The sequence below is a fragment of the Dromaius novaehollandiae genome, chromosome Z (genome assembly GCF_036370855.1).
Source record: "Dromaius novaehollandiae isolate bDroNov1 chromosome Z, bDroNov1.hap1, whole genome shotgun sequence".
NCBI lineage: Eukaryota > Metazoa > Chordata > Aves > Casuariiformes > Dromaiidae > Dromaius > Dromaius novaehollandiae.
Genome location: NC_088132.1, coordinates 36,634,252 through 36,658,842, shown reverse-complemented (window position 1 = coordinate 36,658,842; position 24,591 = coordinate 36,634,252). Strand labels below are relative to the sequence as shown.

General features: G+C 39.5%; 1 protein-coding gene across 3 annotated transcripts in view; it reads left to right on the top strand.

Annotated features, from left to right (window-relative positions):
• Positions 1-24,591, top strand: part of LOC112992391 (multiple epidermal growth factor-like domains protein 10) — a 104,308-nt gene that overhangs the window by 60,872 nt on the left and 18,845 nt on the right. For all 3 annotated transcript variants that reach the window (XM_026115413.2, XM_064501398.1, XM_064501397.1), the window contains exons 9-14: positions 72-284; positions 5,682-5,856; positions 6,775-6,895; positions 9,764-9,927; positions 12,568-12,670; positions 22,651-22,797. In XM_026115413.2, the coding sequence (XP_025971198.2) occupies positions 72-284; positions 5,682-5,856; positions 6,775-6,895; positions 9,764-9,927; positions 12,568-12,670; positions 22,651-22,797 (923 nt within the window). The remainder of the gene's footprint in view (positions 1-71; positions 285-5,681; positions 5,857-6,774; positions 6,896-9,763; positions 9,928-12,567; positions 12,671-22,650; positions 22,798-24,591) is intronic.

Here is a 24,591-nt window from a genome sequence, read left to right as displayed (position 1 = left end):
CCCTTGAATCTCTAAAAGCACTAGTTCATGGGACATGAACTTAATTTTTTTTTTTTTTTCTTTTCTCGCAGATGCCAAGACGAGTGTCCAGTGGGGACGTTTGGAGTACGATGTGCCGAGACCTGCCAGTGTATGAATGGTGGGAAATGCTACCATATTAGTGGTGCATGTCTCTGTGAACCAGGATACACGGGAGAGCACTGTGAAACGAGGCTTTGCCCTGAGGGAGTTTATGGTCTCAAGTGTGACAAAAAGTGTCCCTGTCACTTGCTGAATACCTGGAGGTAAGTTTTACACTCTTTAGCACAGTCTTTCTACACGGGATGTTGAAGCCAGAATATAATCTTGAAAAGAAATAATTCCTGATGCTTCCAAGTACATCCATGCAAACTAAAGCAGCTAAAGATTTACAAAGAGTATTTTATAACCACAGCAAGAAAGAAAATATCAACCCCAAAGAGCTTCTGATGGTTGGTGCTTGCAACCTTATGTGATCTTAATATTAAACTTCTATATTTGTTTACTGACTCATGAAATAAAGGTTAAGACAAAGTCTGGCCTTTGTCTGTATTTACCACATGAAAAAATCTCTATATTATTCATCATATTAAGTCAGTAGACCTTATACCTTCCTCATGTATCCTGAGGTACTGTAAATGAGAAGTAACTGAATTTGAAATCAGTGGATATATACTCTTATGAGCCTGGCATCAGAGGAGAGTTAATTTCTCTTTCTCTGTGTATGTTTATAAAATTGGAGTAGGTGATTGTTTTAATACAAAATTTCTGAAGCCTTACCAGTTATAACTGTAGATTTCATGGTCATTTAAACTAATTTTCCAGAAAGCAGGTAAAATCTGATGGCTAGAAATAGAATGAAAGTAGTTTTCCAACTGGCATACCTTTTACTGTCTCTCTTTATTCAGGCAATCACAAGACACAATTCCTAAGTTTTCTGTATCTTTATAAATTCCATAGTGTTCTAACATATTGTGATAAAAATCTATGAACTAGCTATTCTGAGACAATCTTTTGGCTGCAGAGCAGGAATGTCAGTTAAGACAAGCCAACGTGTATTTATAAAACAATTTTCATTGCCAGCTTTTTGTTACTACAGAGAATGCTTCTTTCTGTGAAATATTTCGTCATTGTGCATTTGCTTACACATAATTTTGTTAATCAGTCACAGTACCTTAGATGAGTTTTGTGAGCATAGCCCAAATGTTTCGCTGTCACAAACTGTCCTGAAAGAAATTTGCAGACACTATTTACTATTACACAGAATACTGCTGTACTTTGTATCTAAGGTGCACTTTTCCTCATAGATCAAACAGAAGCCTTGAGTCAGAATTTAAAAGTGATGTTAAAGTGCTCAGGCACATGCATGGAAATATCTCATATTTTAGGCCTCTGTGAAAAATTACTTTGTGGATTATCTGGATTGTTCAACATATCTTTCATTGACAAACCATGTGTCAGTGAACTGAATTCTTTTCACTTTTCATTCATATGCTTTTGCAGTCATGTGCTTGTACTTCTGCTTATTCCATTTACTTGAAATGTGTTCTGAAAAAATACTGGGTTTTTGACATAAAATGAAGCAATTTATTCTTTGGGCAGAGCATTCAAGAACAAGTGGAACCATAATCCCAACCTAACTCTCAGATTATTCTTGTAGACCAAATACTATTGTATTATGAATTATGGTTTAGCTGCTTTCCTGCAAATTTGTCTGCAGACTGTTGTCGAAGCTTTGTTTGACAGGAATGTATTATGTTGTATAGTATTTCTGATATTTCAGGGATTACTTCTGATTCATGTTCAACACAGCTGTTCCTTCATTTATACCGCTGGAAGACAGTTTGTGGTCGAATTGGATCACAAATGTTCACATGTAAACAGCAGCATATGGTTGGCCTTTTTTTGAACATTTTTTCCTCTGTATGACAAATCACAAGGGACTTAGCAACATTGTAGGTGGTGTGGGAGCATGTTTATCTGTAAATGCATGATAATTTGGGAGGAAAACAAAAATTTTTAGGACTTCACAAGTATATTTTTCACATATTGTGTCAGAAAATGATTAAGACCACCAAATAATAGAAATCAAATGGTATCTGGGTAATAGTGTAGAAGAGAGCTCCCTCGCAGACGCTTTCCCTTACGCTTTTGATAGTCTGCTTGTGTATGAGTATCTTCACCTATGACTAAGTATCAGTCAGCCAAGAGACAGCTTAAACATATGAGGAAATATCCTTGTCCCTTACTCATTTGCCATAGGTAGTATTTGGGCTGAAGGATCTTCATCATGACACTAACCCCTTTAGCAGCAGCATAACAACCAATAATCCCAGGACACTAAGGAGGGGATGCATGTCCTCCTTGGGATCGACTGTATGTGTCTACAGGTCGAGGATTCTGTTAGGACTTCTAGCGAATCAGTATTGAAAAGGCTTGTTTCATCTGTGTTTGTCCACCGGTTTAGATGCTCTCCTCAAAGAGGAACAGCAGGTGACAGCTCTCTTGTGCCAAATGTTTTTTTCACAGACATTTCTTCTCTACTGCATCTTCTCACATATGTAAAAGGATTTGAGTTAGAGTACAAATCAGGCACAGATCTCTGTTCTCTGTGAGTAGGTGACACTATTGATATTTCCCTTTTTCACTAGCTAGTCAAGAGTAAAACTGGAATGGGTGTTTGCTGGCTGAGGCTAAGAGCCCATGAAACAGAAGTCATGTTTTCCTTGGTGAGGAACAGGGAGCAGTGCAGGGAGTTGGCGCGAGGACCGTTTGCTGAGCAGGTCCATGTACCTCTGTCACTCAGATCCGCATTTTGGGGGCCTTGTGGTCACTGGGCATTTTGAAAAACCAGTTTGCAGGAGTGAGCAAAAAAGACTTCTTCATCTGCCTGTGTCAGCGTTGTTCTCTTCGTTTTGTACGAGAATCTTCTTCAGCCTCAGTGACTTCTGGGCTGGGTTTCATCATTCCTTTACTCAAGTGACACCTAATGATCATTTGGAAAATCTAAAAACAGCAGGCTGTAGCTGCATATTTAGCTGCAAACTTTAAAAAGGATGTACATTACACCTGTTTTCCAGCAAGTGCCGTAGTTTCAGATTGATTTCTGAGCTAAATTCGAGATGTCACCCTCTTTGTTCTCTTAAGCTCCTCCTTGTGATTTTCCATCGCTGGTTCACTCTGGTAGGTAAGATCAGCTGGGGTCATTCTGTACCTCTAACTAATTTCCAGTAGTTCAGGTGGGAATTAGGGTTTATTCATGACATTAGCTCTAATGGGGTTTCTGTTGCCTCACGCTTTTTCTGAGATGGGTATATAGGGCTGAGGGGAATTATGATATGATGCATATTTAGTTCATATAGCCTAAGTGTGTTTTTAAAGTTAAAATTAGGGCACCATGTTTGGATTTTTGCAAAATTTCTCATTTTTCATGGGAACTTTTATATTGCATGAAGTGCTCCAGCATTTATGTGGATATTGTAATACCTGTATGAATCTTGTGAATCATGAAGTCCATCTAAATCTTCCTAATATATATTGTCAACTTCTCACAAATACTTTTTTCGTCTTGGTACAAAGTCAGTCTATATTGCAAGAAAATGTGAACAAAAGGCCAGGATTAAATGTGGATATACCAGCAGTGTCTCTCAACTTCTCTTTATTTCCCTATTTTAATATATAAATCTTATTGCCAATTAAGCTAACTGTGTGAGGACCCATCAAAAAGCTTCAAAAGTGCTCCAGCTTCCTACCTCTAATTACAAATTACTGAATACTAATTTTGGTGTCAATCAATATATGTGCAAGTATGCCTTAGTAACACTCACTGGGGGGCACAGAATATCAATGCCTCTGTCTGCCTCATAACCAGGACTTGCTCACGCATGTGGTCTCCCCTTCTCCTGAAAGAAAAAAAAAAACAAACAACCCCAGTATTTATTTCTTACAATGACAATATTACTAATTTTATGTTTTAAATATCTTCCCATTCATATTCTAATGACTGCTCAGTTGTGGACTGAAAAATCTTTTCATATTTCCAGCCCTGTGTTCCTCCATTGGTAGTAAACATGGGAACTGGATGTAAAATGCCACTGGATGTATACAGGAAGAAAGCAGGAGTGGGGGACAAATCTGATTCTCATGATGTGTTTTCCTAATTTAGCCTATATTTTATGTGAGAATAGTTCAGTTTCAGCTTCTTTTGCTGCAGGTGTACCAATAACTGAATAAACAATACAGTTATGAACCATCTCCATTGCCATTTAGTTGAAAAGATTAAGACTTTTCCTGTCAATTTTACATAACCAGCCTAGTCCCATTTAAGAGAGTTTTCAATACATTTAAAAAACCCAAATTCTTACCATGTTGTAGTGTATGGAATGATACACAGAGAGCAAAATGCAAAAAGCATGACATTCCATACCTTTATAAATCATGTTTTCCTCGATCAGCAGTACCTTGTCAGTTGGCTGTATTTGGCAATAAGAAACTCTTAACTTGACAAGAGCAGCCCTGGAGTCCAGGAGCAGTTGCAATTACTGTTGCATTCCTTAGTGTGCTGGAACTATTTCCAAGAATATTGTTACAACTTACGCACCTAAAAGTGCAGTAGGAGTTTTTTCAAACTTTGAAACAGTTAGAAAAGTGCTTGGTTTCATACACACGCCCACAGAAAGAGTCAGCAAATCTTGCAAAATTGCGCTGTTGTCATGGGTCATTTAATGTGTCTGGACGAAGGCACATTTTTTCCAGCACGCTTAAAGGAACTTCACTTCAATCAGTGGCAGAAGACGATCTTTAAACAGTCTTCCCATTGTAGATATATTGGATTTGGATATTAAGGCTTTCCTTTGGTGAGAATTAAGCAAGTGCTTTGTCTGCCAGAGGACTACAGAGTACCCCATTGTGTCCGCTTTTCCAGCACATATATCTTTGCACAGCTGATGATGTCCATTTGTTATGCGGCAACAGCTGGCCGGCTGGCCACTCAATGCAGCTGCTGTTCCAGGTAGGGACAGCTGGGCTGCCACCAGGTATGGCCGACATGGGGGAGATGCGCTCCAAAAGGTCGCCGGGCCTCGCGGTGTGTCCGACTTCCTCCCCGCACAACTGATTTTGTAGCATTCCTGGAGAGATGCCAGTTGTGCTTTTTTTCAGCCACGGGTTTCACGGAAAGAGCACACGTATTACTGCATATGGTGCTGTGATTTTAGCAAAGCGTGTTTCTCAGGCAATATGCTGCTGAACTTCATTGGCGTACAAAAAGAGAGACATTTTGGGAATTTAAATTTTCATCACTTTAATATTATAATCATAGTTATGTATTTTACAGTCGTTAGAACTGTGTTACAGATAGGGTTGTTCTTTTTTTAAATCCAGCCATAGAAAAGTAATACGTCTTCTTTTCTTCCCCTATCCACCCAAAAAGTCTTTATTTTGTATGATGCTACTCTTTCTCTTATTAATTGGTATGAGTTTATGTATACATATATATAGCCCTATGTTTTGTGGTTCGAGGGAAGAAAAACATTTCTGCACATAGTATGTGAGATCCTTTATGCAACCTATCTATAACAGCATTTTGTTCTCTGGAAAAAAAAAAAAAGTATCAGTGTCATATTTAGTCCTGAATTATTTATCCTTTCATCCCCTCCTGGCAGCTGTCACCCTATGTCTGGGGAATGCTCCTGCAAGCCAGGCTGGTCTGGACTCTACTGCAACGAGACATGTTCGCCAGGATTTTATGGCGAGTCTTGTCAGCAGATTTGCAGCTGCCAAAACGGTGCTGACTGCGACAGTGTGACTGGAAAATGCATCTGTGCCCCTGGATTTAAGGTAAATGAGTCTCACTTTCACAGTCCTTTTTTTGACTCCACTGCCTCTGATTAAGTCTACAGTTCTTCAAGATACTGTGTGTCCTTTCTCTACTGAAGTGAAGGAGAGCTAAGGATATGCAGGTACCGCTTGGCATACTGTAGCATAAGGCCCAGAAAAAGCAACATTTTTGATTAGTTCTCAGTATTGAAATGAAGCTGCTAAACTCTTTTATTTTATTTTTTTTAATACTTTATAAAGGAGTGATAAGACCGAGGGTGTGCTATAAAGATGTAAAGAAGGCGAGGAACTAGGATACTTCTCTATGGGTTTCGGTTACTATCTTATTGCAGCAGTTCCTCATGCTCCATCCAGAGATGCCCTAGACAAAGACAATTGTTTTTACAATTTAGTTCACGTTGTTTATTAGCTTTTATGCACCTTTGCTGTTACCTATACATTGGATAACATAACACAGAAAACATTTTATAGTACTGCTGTTCTTTAAGCAATAATGCTGTGCAAACTTCAACTGTGTTATATTTTTTAAAATTTTATGTGACTATGTTATTTTCCATTAAATTGCTATTTTATATTAGATTTTGCTTTCTTAATTTGCTGCTTTGTTAGTTTAAATACTAACCATTGGGCTAACCAAGTGCTGTTAGATATGTGACATGCGCTTTCCTAGCAACTAATCTAAAACTAATGCTTACTCTAGTCTTAAAGACAATGAAGAGCTCTGCAAAAAGCTTTCCCGTAAAATTCAGCATAATTTGATGGCAGCTTAGGACAGTCATGGGCTGTAGGCTTTCTGGTATTTGTAGCACCTGAGTCAAACTTCACAGTGGGTCAATCCTCAGTGTAGGTCATTTGTTGTATTGTCTGAACCTCTTCAAATAGCTTTTAGAATCTAGAATCTATTTCTGTATAATTCAGGGTGCTGATTGTGGTACTCCTTGTCTTCTGGGAACATATGGAGTAAACTGTTCTTCTGTGTGCAACTGCAAAAATGAAGCCATCTGTTCACCAGTGGATGGTTCTTGTACCTGCAAAGCAGGTAAGAATATCTTCAGACTAATTCCCCATTTCTATAATCATAAAATCAAAGTGAGTTTTTGAAGTAGAGAAAAGGAAAGAAACTTAATAAAAACCAAACAACCTTGAAAGCCAACCTTGAAAGCTATTTTATACTTCTGCTGTCCTGGGAGGTGACAAATGGGAAAACATCTGCTCAGGGAAGAGCGCGCATACCTTGTGTTTGCTCTGTGCAGTTCTCAATAAGATGGATGCCGTGGCTGGGTGAATTACTAGTATTTACCTTCAGACAGGATGCCACTTGGCTGTCGTGGAAGTGCCAGGACCTGCTAAAATGGCTACTGGTATGCAATTGATTTCATGGCAACCTTCCTAGTGAAAACACTTTGCCTCGTTGCCGCTCAGCCTGCAGAGCACCACTCCCTCTGCCACCCTCACCCCCCTCGGCATCGCAGGGGAACAGTCTTCTCCCCACCAGTTTAATGCTTGCATTGATACCTCCCCCCATGGTTTTCGATTTGAATACACCTGTCCTCAACGATTCCCTGACCAACTTGTGTGACCTCCTTCCCAGCCTCGAGGCTGCTTTGTGCCACCACCATCCACAGTGCTGTCCCATGTTTCCTCGAGAAACTTGCTGCATTTCCCGAGTGGACTCTCTCTCAACTCCTCTGCCTGCCTCTCCCCCGCCAGCAATAACTTTGATGGTCGGTGTGTCTTCCACCTGAACCTGTATGTCCCTTCCCACCTCTCCACCCTTCAATAGCATGTGCTGGTTAATGTGCCTTTGGCAGGAACCAGGCCAGCTTAGTCATCCTCCAGCACAGGTTCTGCAGAGATGCCTTCTCATGTAAAGGTCTACAGGTCCATGTGTAGTCCTGTTCAACCTGAGCTATAATACTGAGCTCCACTGAAAGGTATGCTCTTGAGAGATATACTGAGGGTCTGTTGTTCTCTTGTTCATTTCTGTCGATGGGGAAGGTTTTAAAGTCAAAAGCATCTCTCAGCTGTGACGCTGGATTGCTGAGAAGAGAGCGGGCAGGCTGTTGAACACTCTTGAGTGAATCCTGTGCCCAGCCTATGTTATAGACACCCCCTCCCCACCGGCCAAATATATTTTGTGAAAATACAGGAAGGTTGAGCGTGGGGGAGAAGTGATCAAGCTACCTACATGAATGGCCACAGAATAAGCCAGGGATTGGTACTATTAAATCAGTCATGTAGCAAATGTGCAGTGTTTCCAGCTTCTCCTCCCATCAGTTGCAACGGAGCAGATGTAACTCTGCTGAGTGTCTTTGCTCGGTAGCTAGACTGTGAGGAAAAAAACTGTATTTCTTAAGCCATGCATAATGCTATCTGCTTGTGCATCACGCAGATTTTAATCATACTAGGATGAAAAAGGACAGCAAATAGTGAAATGGATTTATTAAGCTAAAATCAAACACTTGCCATATAAAATTGCTGTTGGATCCAGCCACTAAATCGAAAGCAATGGCATAAGGTCTCTCCCTGAATATTACCCACACACAGAAAATATCTCAGGTGTCTAGCATTTTGAAGACTGAGTTGTACCACTGAGCCAGTGATAAAAATCCCATTAATTTAAATGAAATGAGGATACCTTCTGTTTTTCATCTGTTGCATATAACTACATGTCTTCCCTGCTTCACTCCCTCCTTCAGAAAACCCTGCTTCTGCATTTTGAATTAATAGTCATATTACTGTTCAGTCTTCTTGGTGGTTTAGGAGCAAGGCAGCGCTGTAGCTCTGAACAAAACAGGTTTGTGTGGGTGGGTCAGTGCATGGTTGGAGAATATACGCCGTCTGTCATAGACACATTCCAAAGCTCAGTTATCCTTCATGGAATTGCCTGTTTTAATGATGCTTATATTATGGGAAGCTATTTAAGGAGAGGTAGAAGGAAACTTATAAATCCTGGAAAGTGTCTTGTTTTTCTACCTACAACAGTGTAATGTTTTTTCCTGAAATGACCCCTAAATTCTGAAGTAATCAATCCAGGGCATGAGGCAGATTCATTTCAGTGCATGTGTTTTGGATAGCCTATTGATTAGGCTTAGTGCTGAATTATTTTTCCTGTCACTTACTGTAAACAAAGTACAAAATTAGAAACTTGGCTTTTGTCATTGTTGATGATAACATATGACTCGCTCACTTGGTTTCTCTCATGCCCAATAGATGATCAAATGTTTGAAAACCTATTTACATTTCTGTCTATCCAGTGCTAATCTGCGAATCATTTCTATCAGTCATAGTGGTGAATGCAGTACTTTGGAAACATTTTGCATTACATTCTTTTTTGTATTTGCAAAGGAGTACAGAAATCATCTAAAAGATCTTCTGTGTATCCTCAGAGAAATCCAGCTTATGCACTATTTCACTGTTATGCTTTCTCTATGGTCTTTTTTTGTATTGTTTTAGGCTAAGATTTCAGTTACTACCGTACTACAGAACTGTCTGCATTGAATGCTGCTGGAAGAATTATGAAAGCAACAGCATAAGTTTAGGGAAAATATCGCTAATTTTTTCAGGCTATCCCTTAAAACTTTCAAGATAGTTTAGCGCTTCTCGGCAAAGTTTCAAGGTGTCTGTGTTTTCTTTTCAGGTTTCCCATCAATTGCTTTCAAATGTTGGCAGCCATTTGCAATGTGTGTGCTGTGCACAGCTGTTACAAGATGCTCAAGGGCACCTTTGTATGAATTCAGACAAGTCTTCAGCTGGAAAGGATAATATTGTCCCATAGTTAATGTTTGTGTGGTATTATTGTGAATCGCTTAAGAGATTTTAAATGGGAGGTAGAGGAAAACATGTCTGTAGTAAAGAATGGGGGAGAAGTTGATTAATTTGTCACTTTAATTGCTCTTTTTGGCAGGTTGGCACGGTGTAGATTGTTCAATAAATTGCCCCAGCGGTACCTGGGGACTTGGCTGTAACTTGACTTGCCAGTGCCTCAACGGAGGGGCTTGCAACGCTCTGGATGGAACCTGTACCTGTGCCCCCGGCTGGAGAGGAGAAAAATGTGAACTCCCTTGCCAGGTAATTTCATACGTTTCACTGAGCACTATAGGGTGTGGGGCAAGGGGACACTCCTGTGATTCTTCTGAGCTCACAGGGATAAGTCCCCTAAGGAGCTCTTCGCCTGATTGGCAGCACCTGCTGGTGGGGTTCAGGATTAGGGACATGCCCCAGGAAATCCTCGGGAAGAGCTCTGCTGTGCAGTACTCTGGAGCATGTGGAGACGACGACCATCCAAGAAATGCCTCCACAAAATGAAGTTGCACAGATAAGTATTTTTTTTGCTTTCACCCTCGAAAGGTTGACCTTGGACATTTCACCAACTGCTTTAGAATTTGTTCAAAAACTTAGTGCCAAATTTTTCCCTGTCTTTGAGCTGTTAATCAGAAATGACATGCTATCCAAAGTGCTTCCATGAAGCTACTTTAAGTGGAAAACATGGGAGAAAAATGTAGCAAAAAATATTCCACATTTAGCAACACAATCTAATGAAAGTAGCTTATACCTGTGCCAAAGCATAAATGAAGAACTTTCCTTCTCAATCAGATAGCAAGGCCCCCTCATCACCTGATCCTGTGGCAGATCTTTGCCTTTGTGTCAGGGTTTTGGTTTCTGTTATTTCCCAGACTTTGAGAAACACAAAAAGTAGAAATCACCGTGCAGGCAAAGGCATGCTTCTAATCAGTTCAGCTCCATGTTGTAATCTGTAGCTTGGGGAAGCCATTAAAAACACGTAATTTCAAAATGAAAAAATGGGATGATTCAAAAACAATTTGCATTATTCCATGATTGTTTTGTTTTGAATACATTTCCTAAACAAAACTGAAATATTCTGTGTGGTCTTCCAGAGTCCATCTTTTCCCATGACGGACTTGAATTTTTTGGAAATATTTTAACAAACTTCACCTTTTAACAAATTTGTCCCTTCTCCCTGCTCCTTTTCCTCTCTTTTCTTTTCCTTTCACATCTGCAAAACTATCCATATAGCGGGTTGTTGAGTTAATGTAATTAATTGCAAAGGGATCACCTGAACCGAATATGAACCTTGTAGGTTCCCTGCCCAAGTCATATCCCAGCTTTTGGAAAAACTCTGTTGAGCAATGACATGGTAGGAGCAGCCGAATTACAGCATATAACCAAAGGCCACACCTTTGTTTTGAATGGAAGTCTGATCCATTGCACTACTCTCAGAATATTCAGAGGCAAACTTGTCTGGTTTTTTTTGCTTTCAGTTTTTAGACCTGATATAGTAAATAAAGTGGCAAACAAATTCTAAAATATTCTGGAAAGCTGGTAAGAATACTATCAGTGCACATTTATACAGTGCTTCCAACATAAGCATGAATGCATCTCCAACAGAAATCATGTTTTTTAGGCAGCTTTGTTTATCACTTAGTGTCTGATTCTGAAGGATGATGAGATCTTCAAATCCATTAGCTCTTCCAAAACTGGCATATTAAAAGAGCAAGGTATTGTTTCATGGCATTTGCTTCACTGTTTCAATGCCAGGAAAACAATGCTTATAAAACATTTCTATATCAAATACTTCAGTGTGCTCGTGCTCTTTCTTGCACGTGTGTGTGCCCGCTCGCTCGCCTGCTCTCTCTCTCTCTGTCAAACAATAACCATAAGCATTTACGTATTTTGAATGCGTATTCTGTCTCAAAATTCCAGAACAGCAAACAGAAAACTAATTGAAATGTGTCCTATGCCTCCTGCATTTTTTTCTCCATTGAGCCACAGTTGCAGACAGTTTATTTAAATCAATGTATTTCAATTTGTTTCAATACATTTAGAAAATTAATATTACTGCCCTATCACTACTCAAGAGTTGAGTGAAATTACGACAAAATATATAGCAGACTAAAATTATCTCTTTTCAACAATATATTTGAGTATTTTCTTTCTTTCCAAATCTGATCAAATGCAAAGGACTGCTTTACTTACTCTCTTCTTTTTCTTTGTATTAAAATAGGTTATTGAGATAAGCAAAACACTCCTTATTCTTGAGCAGTATATGATTTTGTTCTACTTTAGACTTGAAAAAGTGGGATTTGAATGGCTAAATCCTGTGGAACTCTGTAGAAATGTAGACATGAACCTCAGAGAACAGCAGATGAATTTCAATGCAGGTTTTATTCCAATTTCTAATGTAACTGTGACCATTTTTTAGCCTTGAATTTAAACAATTGTGCTTTGTTGGGTTTTAAACCTTATGTGCTTTTTTCTTTGTTTTCTTTGGTGTAGGTAGCCCCCAAAACATTATCATGTGTTATATTGCCTGGTTTTCTCTGGATTTTCTTTTGGTTCTGACTTGCCTTCTATAATTTCACTTTACTGTTTGTCTTCTTTTGAGAAAACTATTTTAGAAGTTTTGCTCTGTACAGTTTTTCAGATTGATTTCATATGGAATTATCCCTAAAATGTATGTGCCAACTTCTACTGAGAAGCACAAAAGACACATTCAAATATTGAGATGTAGCTGAACAAACAAAAGAAAAGATAGAATGTTATAATTTACCATGTGCCAGAAGTGTTTTATTGTAAGCAAGCTGGTTATGAATTCAGGAGAGATCTGCAGTTGTTTCGTGAGGCAGGACTGACCAGAACTTATTCTCCTTTAACTCTCAATTTCTCATTTGGGCTTTTTTATTCCCACAGGACGGCACGTATGGCATGGATTGTGCCGAGCGCTGTGACTGCAGCCACGCAGATGGGTGTCATCCTACCACGGGTTACTGCCGCTGCCTGCCAGGATGGTCAGGTACAAAAGAGACCGTTGTGAAGGATGATGAGAGTTTTCCAGTGTGATGGGACCTGATCTTAACTTTCATTTGTGGGGGTCTAAGAGCGGTATGTGGGATTGGAAGGTGAAAAACAGCAGTTCTGTGGCTCTTGCGTCCCTGTGAATCACGGGCACTGAAACTCTTAATGGGTGTGGGATCCACAGAAACTGGGAGTAGAAAGGGAAGCCTTAAAACTCAGGCACCTCCACAAGATGGTTCTTTCTGAAAGTGGTGAATAACTGCGGATATTCAAGGTCCTGCTGGCTGTCTTGGTAGGGAAAGCATCACATCCAGGAACTTGGGAAGCTTTGGTCAGGCAGCGAAAAAGATGGTAACTCCTGTGGAAGCTGAGTTGCTATTTTAGTTTTTCAGATACTTTTGCAAAAAATGGTTTTCTCTGCACATATTTTATTCTGTAGGAAAAGTGTTGTGCTTTTTTTCACATTTCTTTTCACATTTCACATCACTTCTCCAACATTTTCATTGTGGTTTTAAGAAATATATATGTAACTATTCATCAGAATTGTATTTGGTGCTGGTTTTATATGGTCTTGTTTGTGGAAAGCAAGGGTTTTTTTTAAAAAAAAACAATTAAGCTATGCAGAAGGGTAGGCTATTACAAAAATGCTCCCTTTATCTGTAGAAAGTAGTTTTTCTTCCCACACGGATCTCTAAGCTCTAACTACTGGAAAAACTCTTCCATCTTCGATAATTGTCATTACTTCATGCTGTAAGTTTGTCTTTTCGTGTGTTCTGGACTTTGTATCTCACTACCATACTATGGTTAGGGTATGGTTTCATGTCCCCCATGTTTATGGAATGATTCTGTTTGATAATGAAAAGTCAGCATGAAGAAACACACTTTAGATGAACCAAATATGTGTCTGCTGTGATAGAAAAGGAGTTTGTTTTGTGACTTCAGTTATAATCCAGCTCATTTATAAGCTAACATTTTCATAACTGACTTACCATCTATGATATAAGTGTTTTCTTTTTTTCTCTGGTGCTTCCAGGCATATTAGATGGAGGTGAGCAGATAAGCTGCAGCAAATCATTTGTTTGACAAGTTTAGCAAACTGTTGTGCTCACAAAAGGTTTGCCAAGAGATTGTGATGTCCTCAGATATAATCTCTATTGACTTTTTTCCCAAGGCTTGATTAAATTTTATTTTTTTAGATATATATTTTAAATTTTTGTAACTGGATCAGAGGCATTTTGCTCCAAGTGTCTGAATTTCAGGTTGATTGATTGTAGCTGGTCACAGCTCACATGATGTTATTTCTACTCCCTGTTTGGATGAATGTGACTTTTATGATTGTAAGTGTGGGAAAAATCTGAGGAGGATATGAACATAAGCAGGAAGGCTTCCTGCTTTGCCTTGGAAGACAACAACCATTTCTTGCCTGTGTAATTTGTTGTATATTCAGCTTTTGTTAGGTTCTTTGAAGCAGGCTGTCTCCCTGTTGTGACCCTATTCAGTGTGAAAGAGGGGCCTCTAGTGAAAGCAGTCACCTAACTGAGCTAGAAATTTGTTGATTTTATTCTCTTCCCACAAGGTGCAGTGTGACTGAAACTCAGGCATTCAAATGTCCCTGGGAAATGACGACCACAAGAGTGCAAATATGAATAAAAGCAATTTGAGTGAATTCTGAAAAAATATTATTTGCATTATCCAACCCAGTATTGTTTCTGGAGACACTACTTTGTCTTTTTAGGTTATCTTGTTATGAAGCTTACAGCCTTTTATAACTGTTTTCCTCATTTTCAGGTAGTCTCAGAAGGGCTACTAAGATGATTAAGGGACTGGAACATCTCTCATATGAGGAACGGCTGAGAGAGCTGGGACTCTCCAGCCTTGGGAAGAGAAGATTTAGGGAGAATCTTATCACTGTGTATCAGTATCTGAAGGGAGGGTGTAAAGAGGATGGGGCCAGTCTCTTTTCAGTGGTGCCCAGTGGTAGGACTGGTAGCAGCTGGCACAAACAGAAACACAGGAAGTTCCCTCTGAACATGAGGAAAGACTTCTTCACTGTGAGGGTAACAGAGTGCTGGAACAGGTTGCCCAGAGAGGTTATGGAGTCTCCTTCCTTGGAGATATTCAAAAGCCATCTGGACACAATCCTGAGCAATGTCCTCTAGATGACCCTGCCTGAGCAGGGAGGTTGGACTAGATGATCTCCAGAGGTCCCTTCCAACCTCAACCATTCTGTGATTCTGTCTATGTGTGTGTGTATGAACATACTTTCTCCAACTTCCATTTGAATCTGCTCAAAATACGTTTTCCTAAACTAGTAAATCTATTGAAGAAAAATACCCACATAAAAGTATGTGAAGAGTTGCTGATCTTGAGCACCTTTGGTGCATTGAGTCAGAGGTCTCCACAGGTTCTACGAGTACTGTTCAAAATATGTCTTGTTAGTCTTCTAATAGTGAGACAAATCATCACAGAGACCAAAAGTGTGTAAATAAATAAAGTCAAATTAAAATAGGAAGTTTTTTAGAGACTATAGTAAAAATCTGACAACTTCTTATAACAGAATAAAAAAACCCATGACTTAGCCAATGTAGTATATCTAACCTAAGATGTGACTTAGGACTTTACATACAGTGTTAATCTTGACTGTACTTTAATTCAGGTAATGAAAAGGAAGAAGTGTTTTTGCTTCTAATGAAAGCTTGTTTTTTCTTTGTGTTTAAAAAGGAAAAAGATTTCAGTAGAAAGAGACTTCATGCATGATTATAGATAAAATTGAGTATCCATCCCTGGACAGTGTCATCACAACACCGTGTGTATCAGAGACTAGTTTCAACACGTTGATGATGTCTAGACACACAATATGACATAAACAGGATAGTTAACTTTATACTCAGTGTCTGGAAAAATCCTCCTCCCACACTTCACATGTCAGAGCAATACCCACGAGGAATCTGTCCTTATTTATGTAGCTACTTATATTTAGAAGGATAAGGGAAAAAATACTTTAGAAACAGGTTCTCAAATAGCTGTACTGTAACATTACATTGCAGAGATAGCATTAGACTGTAGGATTAAGAAGGCTGATTGTATACATACTTGTATGCACAATAGGTGGAGAAGCAGGTGGAGAGTTTGTGAAAATAAAGGAAGGTGCTACAATGCAGTAAATGATGTTAACTTAGCTTACATTTCTTTTATTAGCTTTGTTAAAATAACCATCTGACTTGCTCATTTTTGGTGGTTAATAGTACTTTCCAGAATAAAACTAAGAAAAACATCTGACTTTGGGTCAGATGTTGATGACGTTGATGAATCGATTATGAATTTCCCCAAATGTTTTGGTGCTACCAAAATTACATATATATTTTCCAGAAAGATATTCTGAATGTGATATTTTGCCCAGACCTCGTTGTCTGTACTTTCCCCAGGGAATTTCATGAGCGGCAATGGTTTATGTAACTTCACAGAAATAAATTGAGGGTGGAGATCTTTCCCATGCTGGATGACATGGTTGCGCCATAATTTTGGGGAACTGGGAACACACTGCATGAGACCCTGACCTGGTACAGTCCACGCTCACTCTGGTAGTGAGGGACTCGGTGCTTCTGAAGCAGGCACAAGGGTTATAGCTGGATACCTTAAGGCAGCCTAGCTAACATGCTACCCTTTATTTTGGTGTCAAGATATAGCTGCAGTTGAGCATTATTAGGTCACCAATAAGATGCTGTATGGTTTAGGTTTTTTAAAGAATTTTTTCCTTATATTTGAATAAGCATGTTATTTGTTGTTTCTGGAAATCCTCTCAGTTTATGAATGAAACTGTAAATTCAATTATTGACTATGTCATGAGCGATCATAAAACTCAAGAAATAATTAGAATTGTTTCTTTAAAAAAATTACACTGTTCTTCTGTCTTCTACTGTTACCTAAGGGGATACTTAGATTTTTCATCCTAAAAAAAAAAAAAAAGTTGTTTTGTTTGTAGGACTCCCATTAAAGATCTCTCTCTGATTTACACCAACAGTGCTCACTATAGAGCAGCTTTTAATTTTGCTTAGAAAAGCAAGCGTTAACAGTGGTGGTTTTTCCTGGCAATCTCACTATTCCAACACATTCCAGGAGCCACATGACATGATGGTACAAATGAGAAAAATCCTCCCACACTGAAGATGATGTCTGCCCTAAAACACTCTTCGTCCCTTGACATTTTAACTGCAATTTATAAATAACTTTTCTTCATTTGGTGGGGTCACAACAGCTAGACAGTAGAAAAGAGTAAGAAGCATTAAAACAGAGAGCCATGAAGCAGAAGAAACAGTAAACTTGTTCTCCCAATAGATAATGATAGTTAAATCTCCTAGTAGTTTACACTGAAACTAAAAGATGCCTAAAAGATCAGAGAATTCATATTCGTGCAAACCAAGATTTCCCATTAAGCCATTGTAAAAAAGGCCAAGGTTTTCCTCCAGACACTTTGCTTATTAGTGATAAAACATTAGTCTTGTGCTTTGTTGGACATGGTTTTGTTGGACCTTTCAGGTCCTGAAGAAATGTCATGTCACGCTGATACCACATTTGTAGTTCTAAAAATCAGTTGAAAGGTTATGTGATGCCGGGGATTACGAAATACCACTAGTCTGCTGTCTGTACCAAAACAACAGCTTTGTTTTATGGAAAAGACAGATGCAGCACTCTCAGCCTACATTATGCCAGCCCGCACAGGGTTCGTCCGTGTGCCGCGGCAGATTGGGTGTTGGTGGCTTTTTGCTGTGCTGGCCACCTGCTGACGCTAGTCAGACTCTCCAGCCCTGGATGCACTGTTTCTGCAAGGAAATGCTCTGTCTTCCCACGTGCTCCCAACATGATTTCCAAGAGGCACATTTGTTGCTGGATTGTCCCCAAGAGACTTGCCCTCGCCTCGTCCATGTAAATAACTCAGTCCCCTGGGGAGCACGGACTAGAAGTCTAGCTTTTAATGTGGGCGTGGGTTTTTTCTTCCTGCTACATACAAGAAAAAGACATAAAAGACTACTGTCATAGGTCTTCCTCAACGCTGAAAAATGAGCTGCTGCTGGAACAGTGCATGTGCTGCTAATGCCCCCGCGCGTCCGAGCCGGTCCCCTTGTTGTCCTAGATTGGCCGCTGGGGACAGAGATTCCCCTTTGCTGCTGCTGATTTCTGCCTGCGCTTCTGGAGCGTGAATGTTCAGAATGTCACAAAACGAAATCACGTGTGGACGCTGTGTCATGATAAAACTCGTATTTACTTCCCAAAACGAGGGAGACAGATTCTGTATTATGCAGTAAGGGTGCTGGCCTGTCCTACCACTGGATTTCATTGTGTCTGCATCTCTATTGCCTATGCACTGTGATGAGCCTTTGTGTGAAGGAAATATCACTATTTTTATGGGACAACTTTAGATCGGTATTAACTACATTTGTTTTTTACCTGCCAAGAAGGCAAGAAAAGGAGAAGTATTATTTTCCTGTGGCTACCTAAAATGTGATAGGTGAAAAGAATAGCATAGCTGGGCTGGATGATAGCATGCAGCAACAATACAGTCTTTGAGAAGAAAGCAGGGATATCTCACAAGTGATTCTTCCACTAAAAATTATAGATGCTGCTGTTTGCCTTCAATCTCTGACACAACACAGTTTTTGTATAGAAATTTTTTGTAGCTGGCTTCCTACCAAAACTCCCAGGTACATACTCTTCCTCTGCTGCCATGAAGAAGCAGCAGTCTGAAACTTCTGGAGAAAAATCTTGGATCCTTTCATTAGCTCCTTAATTTGAGACATTTCTATCTATTCTTCCGGCTCTTTTCAACTTGAGAGCAAAGCCTCTTCTTGCCTTAAGGCAATGAGGGTATTTCTAAATAACGCCTCTGACGTTTTGCACCACTTTCCTGTGCTGGTGCTCCATTTTCTTTGGGCTGTCTCATCCATCTGGCAGAGAAGCAATTCTCGCCTAGCTTTCTCCCATCGGAAGTCTCAGCTTCCTTGAACAGAAACAATCTAGTGTTTAACAGAGCTTTTCTCAAATAACTAAATATAAAGAGTGAGATCTTGGACCATAATGGAATTTTATCCTTGATTTTAATGAGACCAAGATTTTCCCAAGTTTTGAGGGCCTGATCCTCCTCGTGTTTATGCTGTTATATGGGAAGTACAGCAATATAAAAATAGGCTGTCATTCTGAGGCGATACTGGAAAGCTCCATGTGCCATGAAGACAAATGGTATAGCAAATACATGTTCTTTACAAGATAAATTAATTCTTTACTTTTTCAAGTTTGGATAACTTTCTGTCAGACTAATGGAAACATAATAAGCTGGAAAATAGTGCTTAGTCCAATAATAAATTTGCCTTGCAAGATCATAAGAAGTAATTTGTAGATTTTTCCCCTTTTAAGTGCTAAAACAAATTTGCTCTCTGTTGAACTGACTTGGATGGATCATTGAGTCTCAACATATTAAATATATAGCGTAGGAAGTACGTAAACACTCTGCTAGCATGGGTAGAAACACTGGTATCCCTCAAGAATTATTTTGCTTCATTCATGCAATTACAGATGCCGGGGGAATGCTGATTTAGATGCGAGGCCCCTGGCATAAAGCACTGGGCATTAAATGCATGAGCATTTCTCCAGAGCAGCTTAGCTGAAGTTTATCATACCCATTCAGCGATTGCCTAGCAACTTGGGGAGGCCGTCAAAGAGCTCTTTGTCCCCGGCTCTGGCAAAAACACTTCCTCACACATCTCCTTATCAGTAGCAAAATCAACATGCAAACTTTTCAAAAGTAGTTTTATCACAGAAGAAATTAATACTCACTTAAAATCGTGGCGATGATACGCTAGTGCGCCGTTGGTGACGTTGTTGTAAAGGCCGAGCCAAATCTTCCTTTCCAAGTTTTGGTTAAAATCCCCCCTCCCACCCCCGCCCTTGCTAATTTCTGGCTTTTCTGTAAAAGCATAGCTTTCCCTGCTGAAATTTAATATAAAGCATCTGGCTCTGGAAAATTCGTTTTCTGCTTTTTAATCCTTTTAATATTTCTGACCTACTCTTTCTCAAGAAAGCATATGTATTTAATTTTTACAGCTATAAAATGTGAAACAGTTTTCCATTTATAAGTGCTTTTTGGGCTTATCTAAATAATAGTGAGTGAACGAGATTTAAAACTGTTTATATAGAGATACGCTGTGTCACTGAACCAGTCTGTATTGCTGCTCTGCCACAGTTGTTCCCGACACACTCTTGCGCACCGGGTGAAATTGAGAGTGCTTGTGATCAACAGCAGATATAATAAAATCCCTTTTATAGTGAAAAGGATGCAATATTCAGCACTGTTTGAGTACATTAGATTGCCATAATAATTATGCAGTGGTATTTAGGATGCATTTTCCTTTTGCTAAGCAGGGGAATATCATTCTTCACCTGACTACCTCCTCATGAGGTGTGGAAGTGAAGAAGAGATGATCTTTTTTTTTCAGTTTCCTTTATGGAGGATTTTCCCTGATGGGTACCAGAGGAGCTTGCTTCTTTCTCATTTTTAATGGTGTAGTTGGCTCTTTTAAGCATCACGGTCCTAAGTAGCATGGGGCTCATTGTCTTTTCTATGCCAGTGCGCCCAGTATCACCCTTTGACACTGCACTGTCATAAAGCATCCTCTGTGCACAGATCAAGACGATATAATTGAGCCTGGTGTTATTGTATGTCACTGCTCTACATAATCTCAGATAATGCACTATGGTAACTCTTGGCAACTGCTGACTTGTTAATAGTGACCATTGTATATTGAACACCACAGAAACCCATTAAAACTGAGTGAAAAATGCCTTTTCTCTAGCAGGGTTCACTGAGCGAAGCTATGTATGATATGACAAATAATACTCACGCGAACAGAGTGTCAGGCTCAATTCTGAAATCCCATGAATGTATGAAGTTGTGTTTTCACGGGCTTAAAAACACAAGTTTTCAAATTTGGGAACCTCAAGCAGAGCAATTTTAAGCATCTGAAATAAGTTTAAAAAAATGCAAGAATCTCATCCTGCTCACGTGCTTCACCAGGGGAACATCAGCATCTCTCAGACCACTCTTTTTTATTTATTTTTGCACAAATAGGGACTTAAGTACCTGAAATTGAAAAGTCAACACAAGCTATTGAGAAGCAGGTTTATGTTGTCCCTTAAATGTGGGTAAGGAGAGAATGACATTCCCTCTTATGGGCAAAAATGAAAAGGTTAATAACGATATAAGGAGCCTCTCTTTTTTTGACGATCAATTCATTTCAGGTTAGTATTAACCAAATGATCAGTGTCCCTGGAGGGCTGGTAGGTGACCTCTGTACTGTCAGCTGCCGCTCAATATGTGGATTCTAAAACCCAAATGTTTTCTCTATCGTTGGCATTATTTGGTGCGATCTGTTGAATCACATATTCGGTTCAATGATGCAAGCTGTTGATTGTCTCACAAAGAAACAAACAATCTAAGAGTTTGGAGTTTCACCTTTTCTCTAATTAAAGACTTGGTCTTTGGCTATAGGCAGCTTTACAAGGCAGTGGGGGTTGGGGAATTACCTCCGAGTCAGGTCTATGAATAAACAGGATAATTTATTTTTCAGTGTTTTTACGAATGCTGGGTTTTGCTCTTCAAAGCTGAGAGGTTATTTTTCTTGTCACATGTGAAACTGTTTTGCTTTTCTAAGACTCTGTCAGCCAGTGAACCTGTGGCATATTTTGCTGGAAATACTTACAAAGCAGGTCATACTTGTGGTTGGATTCAGTCCATTTTTCCCTTAGCGAAGTGCTTCATTCAGTAGAGGCACTACAATAATACTTAATTGTTAATGCAAAGTACTGTAGACACAATACGGTCTGAGTGCCACAGTGGTGCTTGCTGGCATTTAGCATGCACCGTACTTTAAAAAAAGCGGCTAATGGAAAAAACAAACAAGAAAGTTATATTTAACACTGCTGCCTTGCAAAGAAAAAAAAAAACAACCCACGATTGGGCAATTCCAATCCACAGCATGCATTATGATTGATGTATAGGGGTTGAGGTCATGGTGATCTGATAATCAATTTTGTGCCAAAAGCGGTTAGACAAAACAGCGACTGACCGGCATCCTTAACACCGTGGCGGCTCAGCGTTTTGGAATGCTCACATGGTGGGTCTGCGAGCCTTTTGTGCCCGCTACATTTTTCCATTTGGTATGAGGCTTAGCAGTAATCAGCTCACTACTAATTAGAAGTCATTCTGCATCCTGCTGCCCATTATTACATTAAATTATCTCAGACCTTAAGAATTTTTACATTCAGAAGGAAAAGTTTCTGCAGTACCCTTTGTCATGTATTCCCCGCACAACAAAGTTGAGAATACGCTTTTGCTGTTTTGAAATAGCCGCTACGGAGCAAGCAAAAGCCGTTCTTTTGCTGTGTTTGAATTATTTTCTGCTTTTCGTTTCTGTTTATAGCTGTTAAATAGCATATACCAATGGTGAAAGTGAGATGAATACAGGGAGATATATATAGATATAGATATATAAAAAATTCTTGGAAAATGATTGAGATATTTATAATATTGAGGGGTTTGCATTCATCTTTGTAGAACTTAAAATATCAGCAGGCAAGAAGCCTGGAGGTAGAATCCCATGGAGCTCTTTTTTCCCACGTGAATTGGCTACAGAAAAGCTTTCCTGTTACAGAGCTTAGGATCAGTCCTTATGTACTTCTCCTCAAAACTGGAATTTGAAAAGTTCACTGTTCTGGGATCCAGGGAAGGCAGGAGCAGAGATGCAAGTTTACCTTGTTCTTATTTTATTCTCCTGATGTTAGTGATGTATTAATAAATAGTTTTCGTTAGCAGGGTTTTAAGTATCAGTCCTTCTGAGAACCAAAGTTTTAAACTAACTGCGCATGCCATGACTTAATAAGAGCTCTTGATATACCAGTGATGACCATTCTCTTTATTTCTGGTTGCAGGCATACACTGTGACAGTGTGTGTGCGGAGGGACAGTGGGGCCCAAACTGCTCCTTGTCTTGCTACTGCAAAAACGGAGCCTCGTGCTCTCCCGATGACGGCATCTGCGAGTGCGCGCCGGGATACAGAGGCACCACTTGTCAGAGGAGTAAGCACAAAATACATGCCTTAAAATCTCAGTTTCTTTCTCCCCTATTTGGAATATGTATGATATAATACTGTAGTACTGTGTTAACTGTACTGTGAAATAGTCCTTGATTGGACATTTTAATGGTCAGAATGTACGAGTGTACAGAAATAAGTGTTACCTGGAGTTAACAGTGTTTCAACTAACAGTCCTCTTCTAGTTATTGCATGATTTTACTTCTATTTACTATTTGTGCAGTGACATAGTTGTGCGTATGACTTTATAAGAAACAAATACAGTAGGGGAGTCCTTTCTAAGGCTAACATTTCCAAATGTGGTTGACCAACATTTTTTTAATACACGTTTTGGTAGCTACTTAAAGTGTGCCTAAGTTTCAGAAGTCAGAAACTTTAGCTTCCCATTGAATTTGGTAGGAATCATTAGCTTAATTATTGCTTTTATTTAACATTTCTTTTGAGGCAGCAAAGAATGGCCGATAAGATCAGGCCTCACTGCAGATAAAAGGCATCATATGTACGCACACTTGAATTTTAAAAATTCGTCTCTGTAAAATTTAAATGTTACCAGGAGAAGAGAGATGAACTGAGGCAAATCATACCAGAAACAGGGAGACAAAAATAAGATGATGTGCAAAATATCCACCTATCCAAGAGGATTTGTCACAGCTTGCCAGTTGCCCAGTTGTCCTCAGTTCGCATTGTGGCAGATAGGAGGGCAAGGTGGCCAGAGCAAAGCAACACGGCTCCTCCACGCTGGGAGGCCAGCCCTGTTTCCAGAGGAGGTCTCCCAGAAACAGAGTCAAGAAGCAGGTGGAGTAAGGCCAAGCAGAGAGGCTACTGGGTCCTCCAAAAGAGGCAGAAAAGGAAGAAGGACCTGGCAAATGATTACCAAAAGGTGGGAGAACCAGAGGAGTCCAGGCATGGCAGCATTTCAGAGTGAAGAGTGTGGTTGCCTCTGGTACTACTAAATGCATTACTGTAGCATTAGTTTCCCTTAAGCATTTCTAACTAAGTGCAGTAATTATTCTCACTATCTAATCTCTGAAGGCTTTACAGTTAATCAGCTAATCCGAAGGTAGATTAAATGTAATACTTCCTTGTGCCTTGGAACTAATGCGTCTAACGAAGGCAAGCGGCTTCCCCTCCAATGGCTTTCGGAGCCAGTCTCTCGTGCACGGTCCTGAGGCCAGGAGGTCATACAAATAGTTTGGATCCCAATCAGAAAATGCCTTTTCAGTAAACCGGAAGATCTTACGGCACTGTTTCACTTGGAAAAGTTGAGATCTCTAGAGAGATCTGACAACATAACTTATATCAAACATATAATTGAAAGGCTGAATTGTGAATGAAATTAAAATATTGAAAAAATACGAGGTTAGTTTTCGTGAGTGCTAATTGCTGCTGTGCAAGAGATATTTCACTTGAAGCATTATATAATACTGTAATTTATCAGGAAAAAAAGAATGCCCAAAGGGATTAGAGAAACAAAGAGATTTCATGCAACAGCCTTTTTTTTTCTGTCTGTTTATTTGGCTGATAGTGGTGTTCTGCATAAGAAGGGACTAGTGCCTTTGGCACAGGAATTAAGTGGAGGACTATATTTTTCTGGTCTCAAGTTCTGTAAAAGCTAGGGAGGTGATGTGTAGCTGTCTTATGTAATGAGTACAGTGAATACTTAACCGAAAGGATGGCTTGAAAACATTAATACGTTTTTTTCAGTGAAGTAATGGCTAAAGTGGTCTAGATTTGTATACCGAGCTAGAAGATGCATAAGAAGTTGAAGTCTAAGGTGACC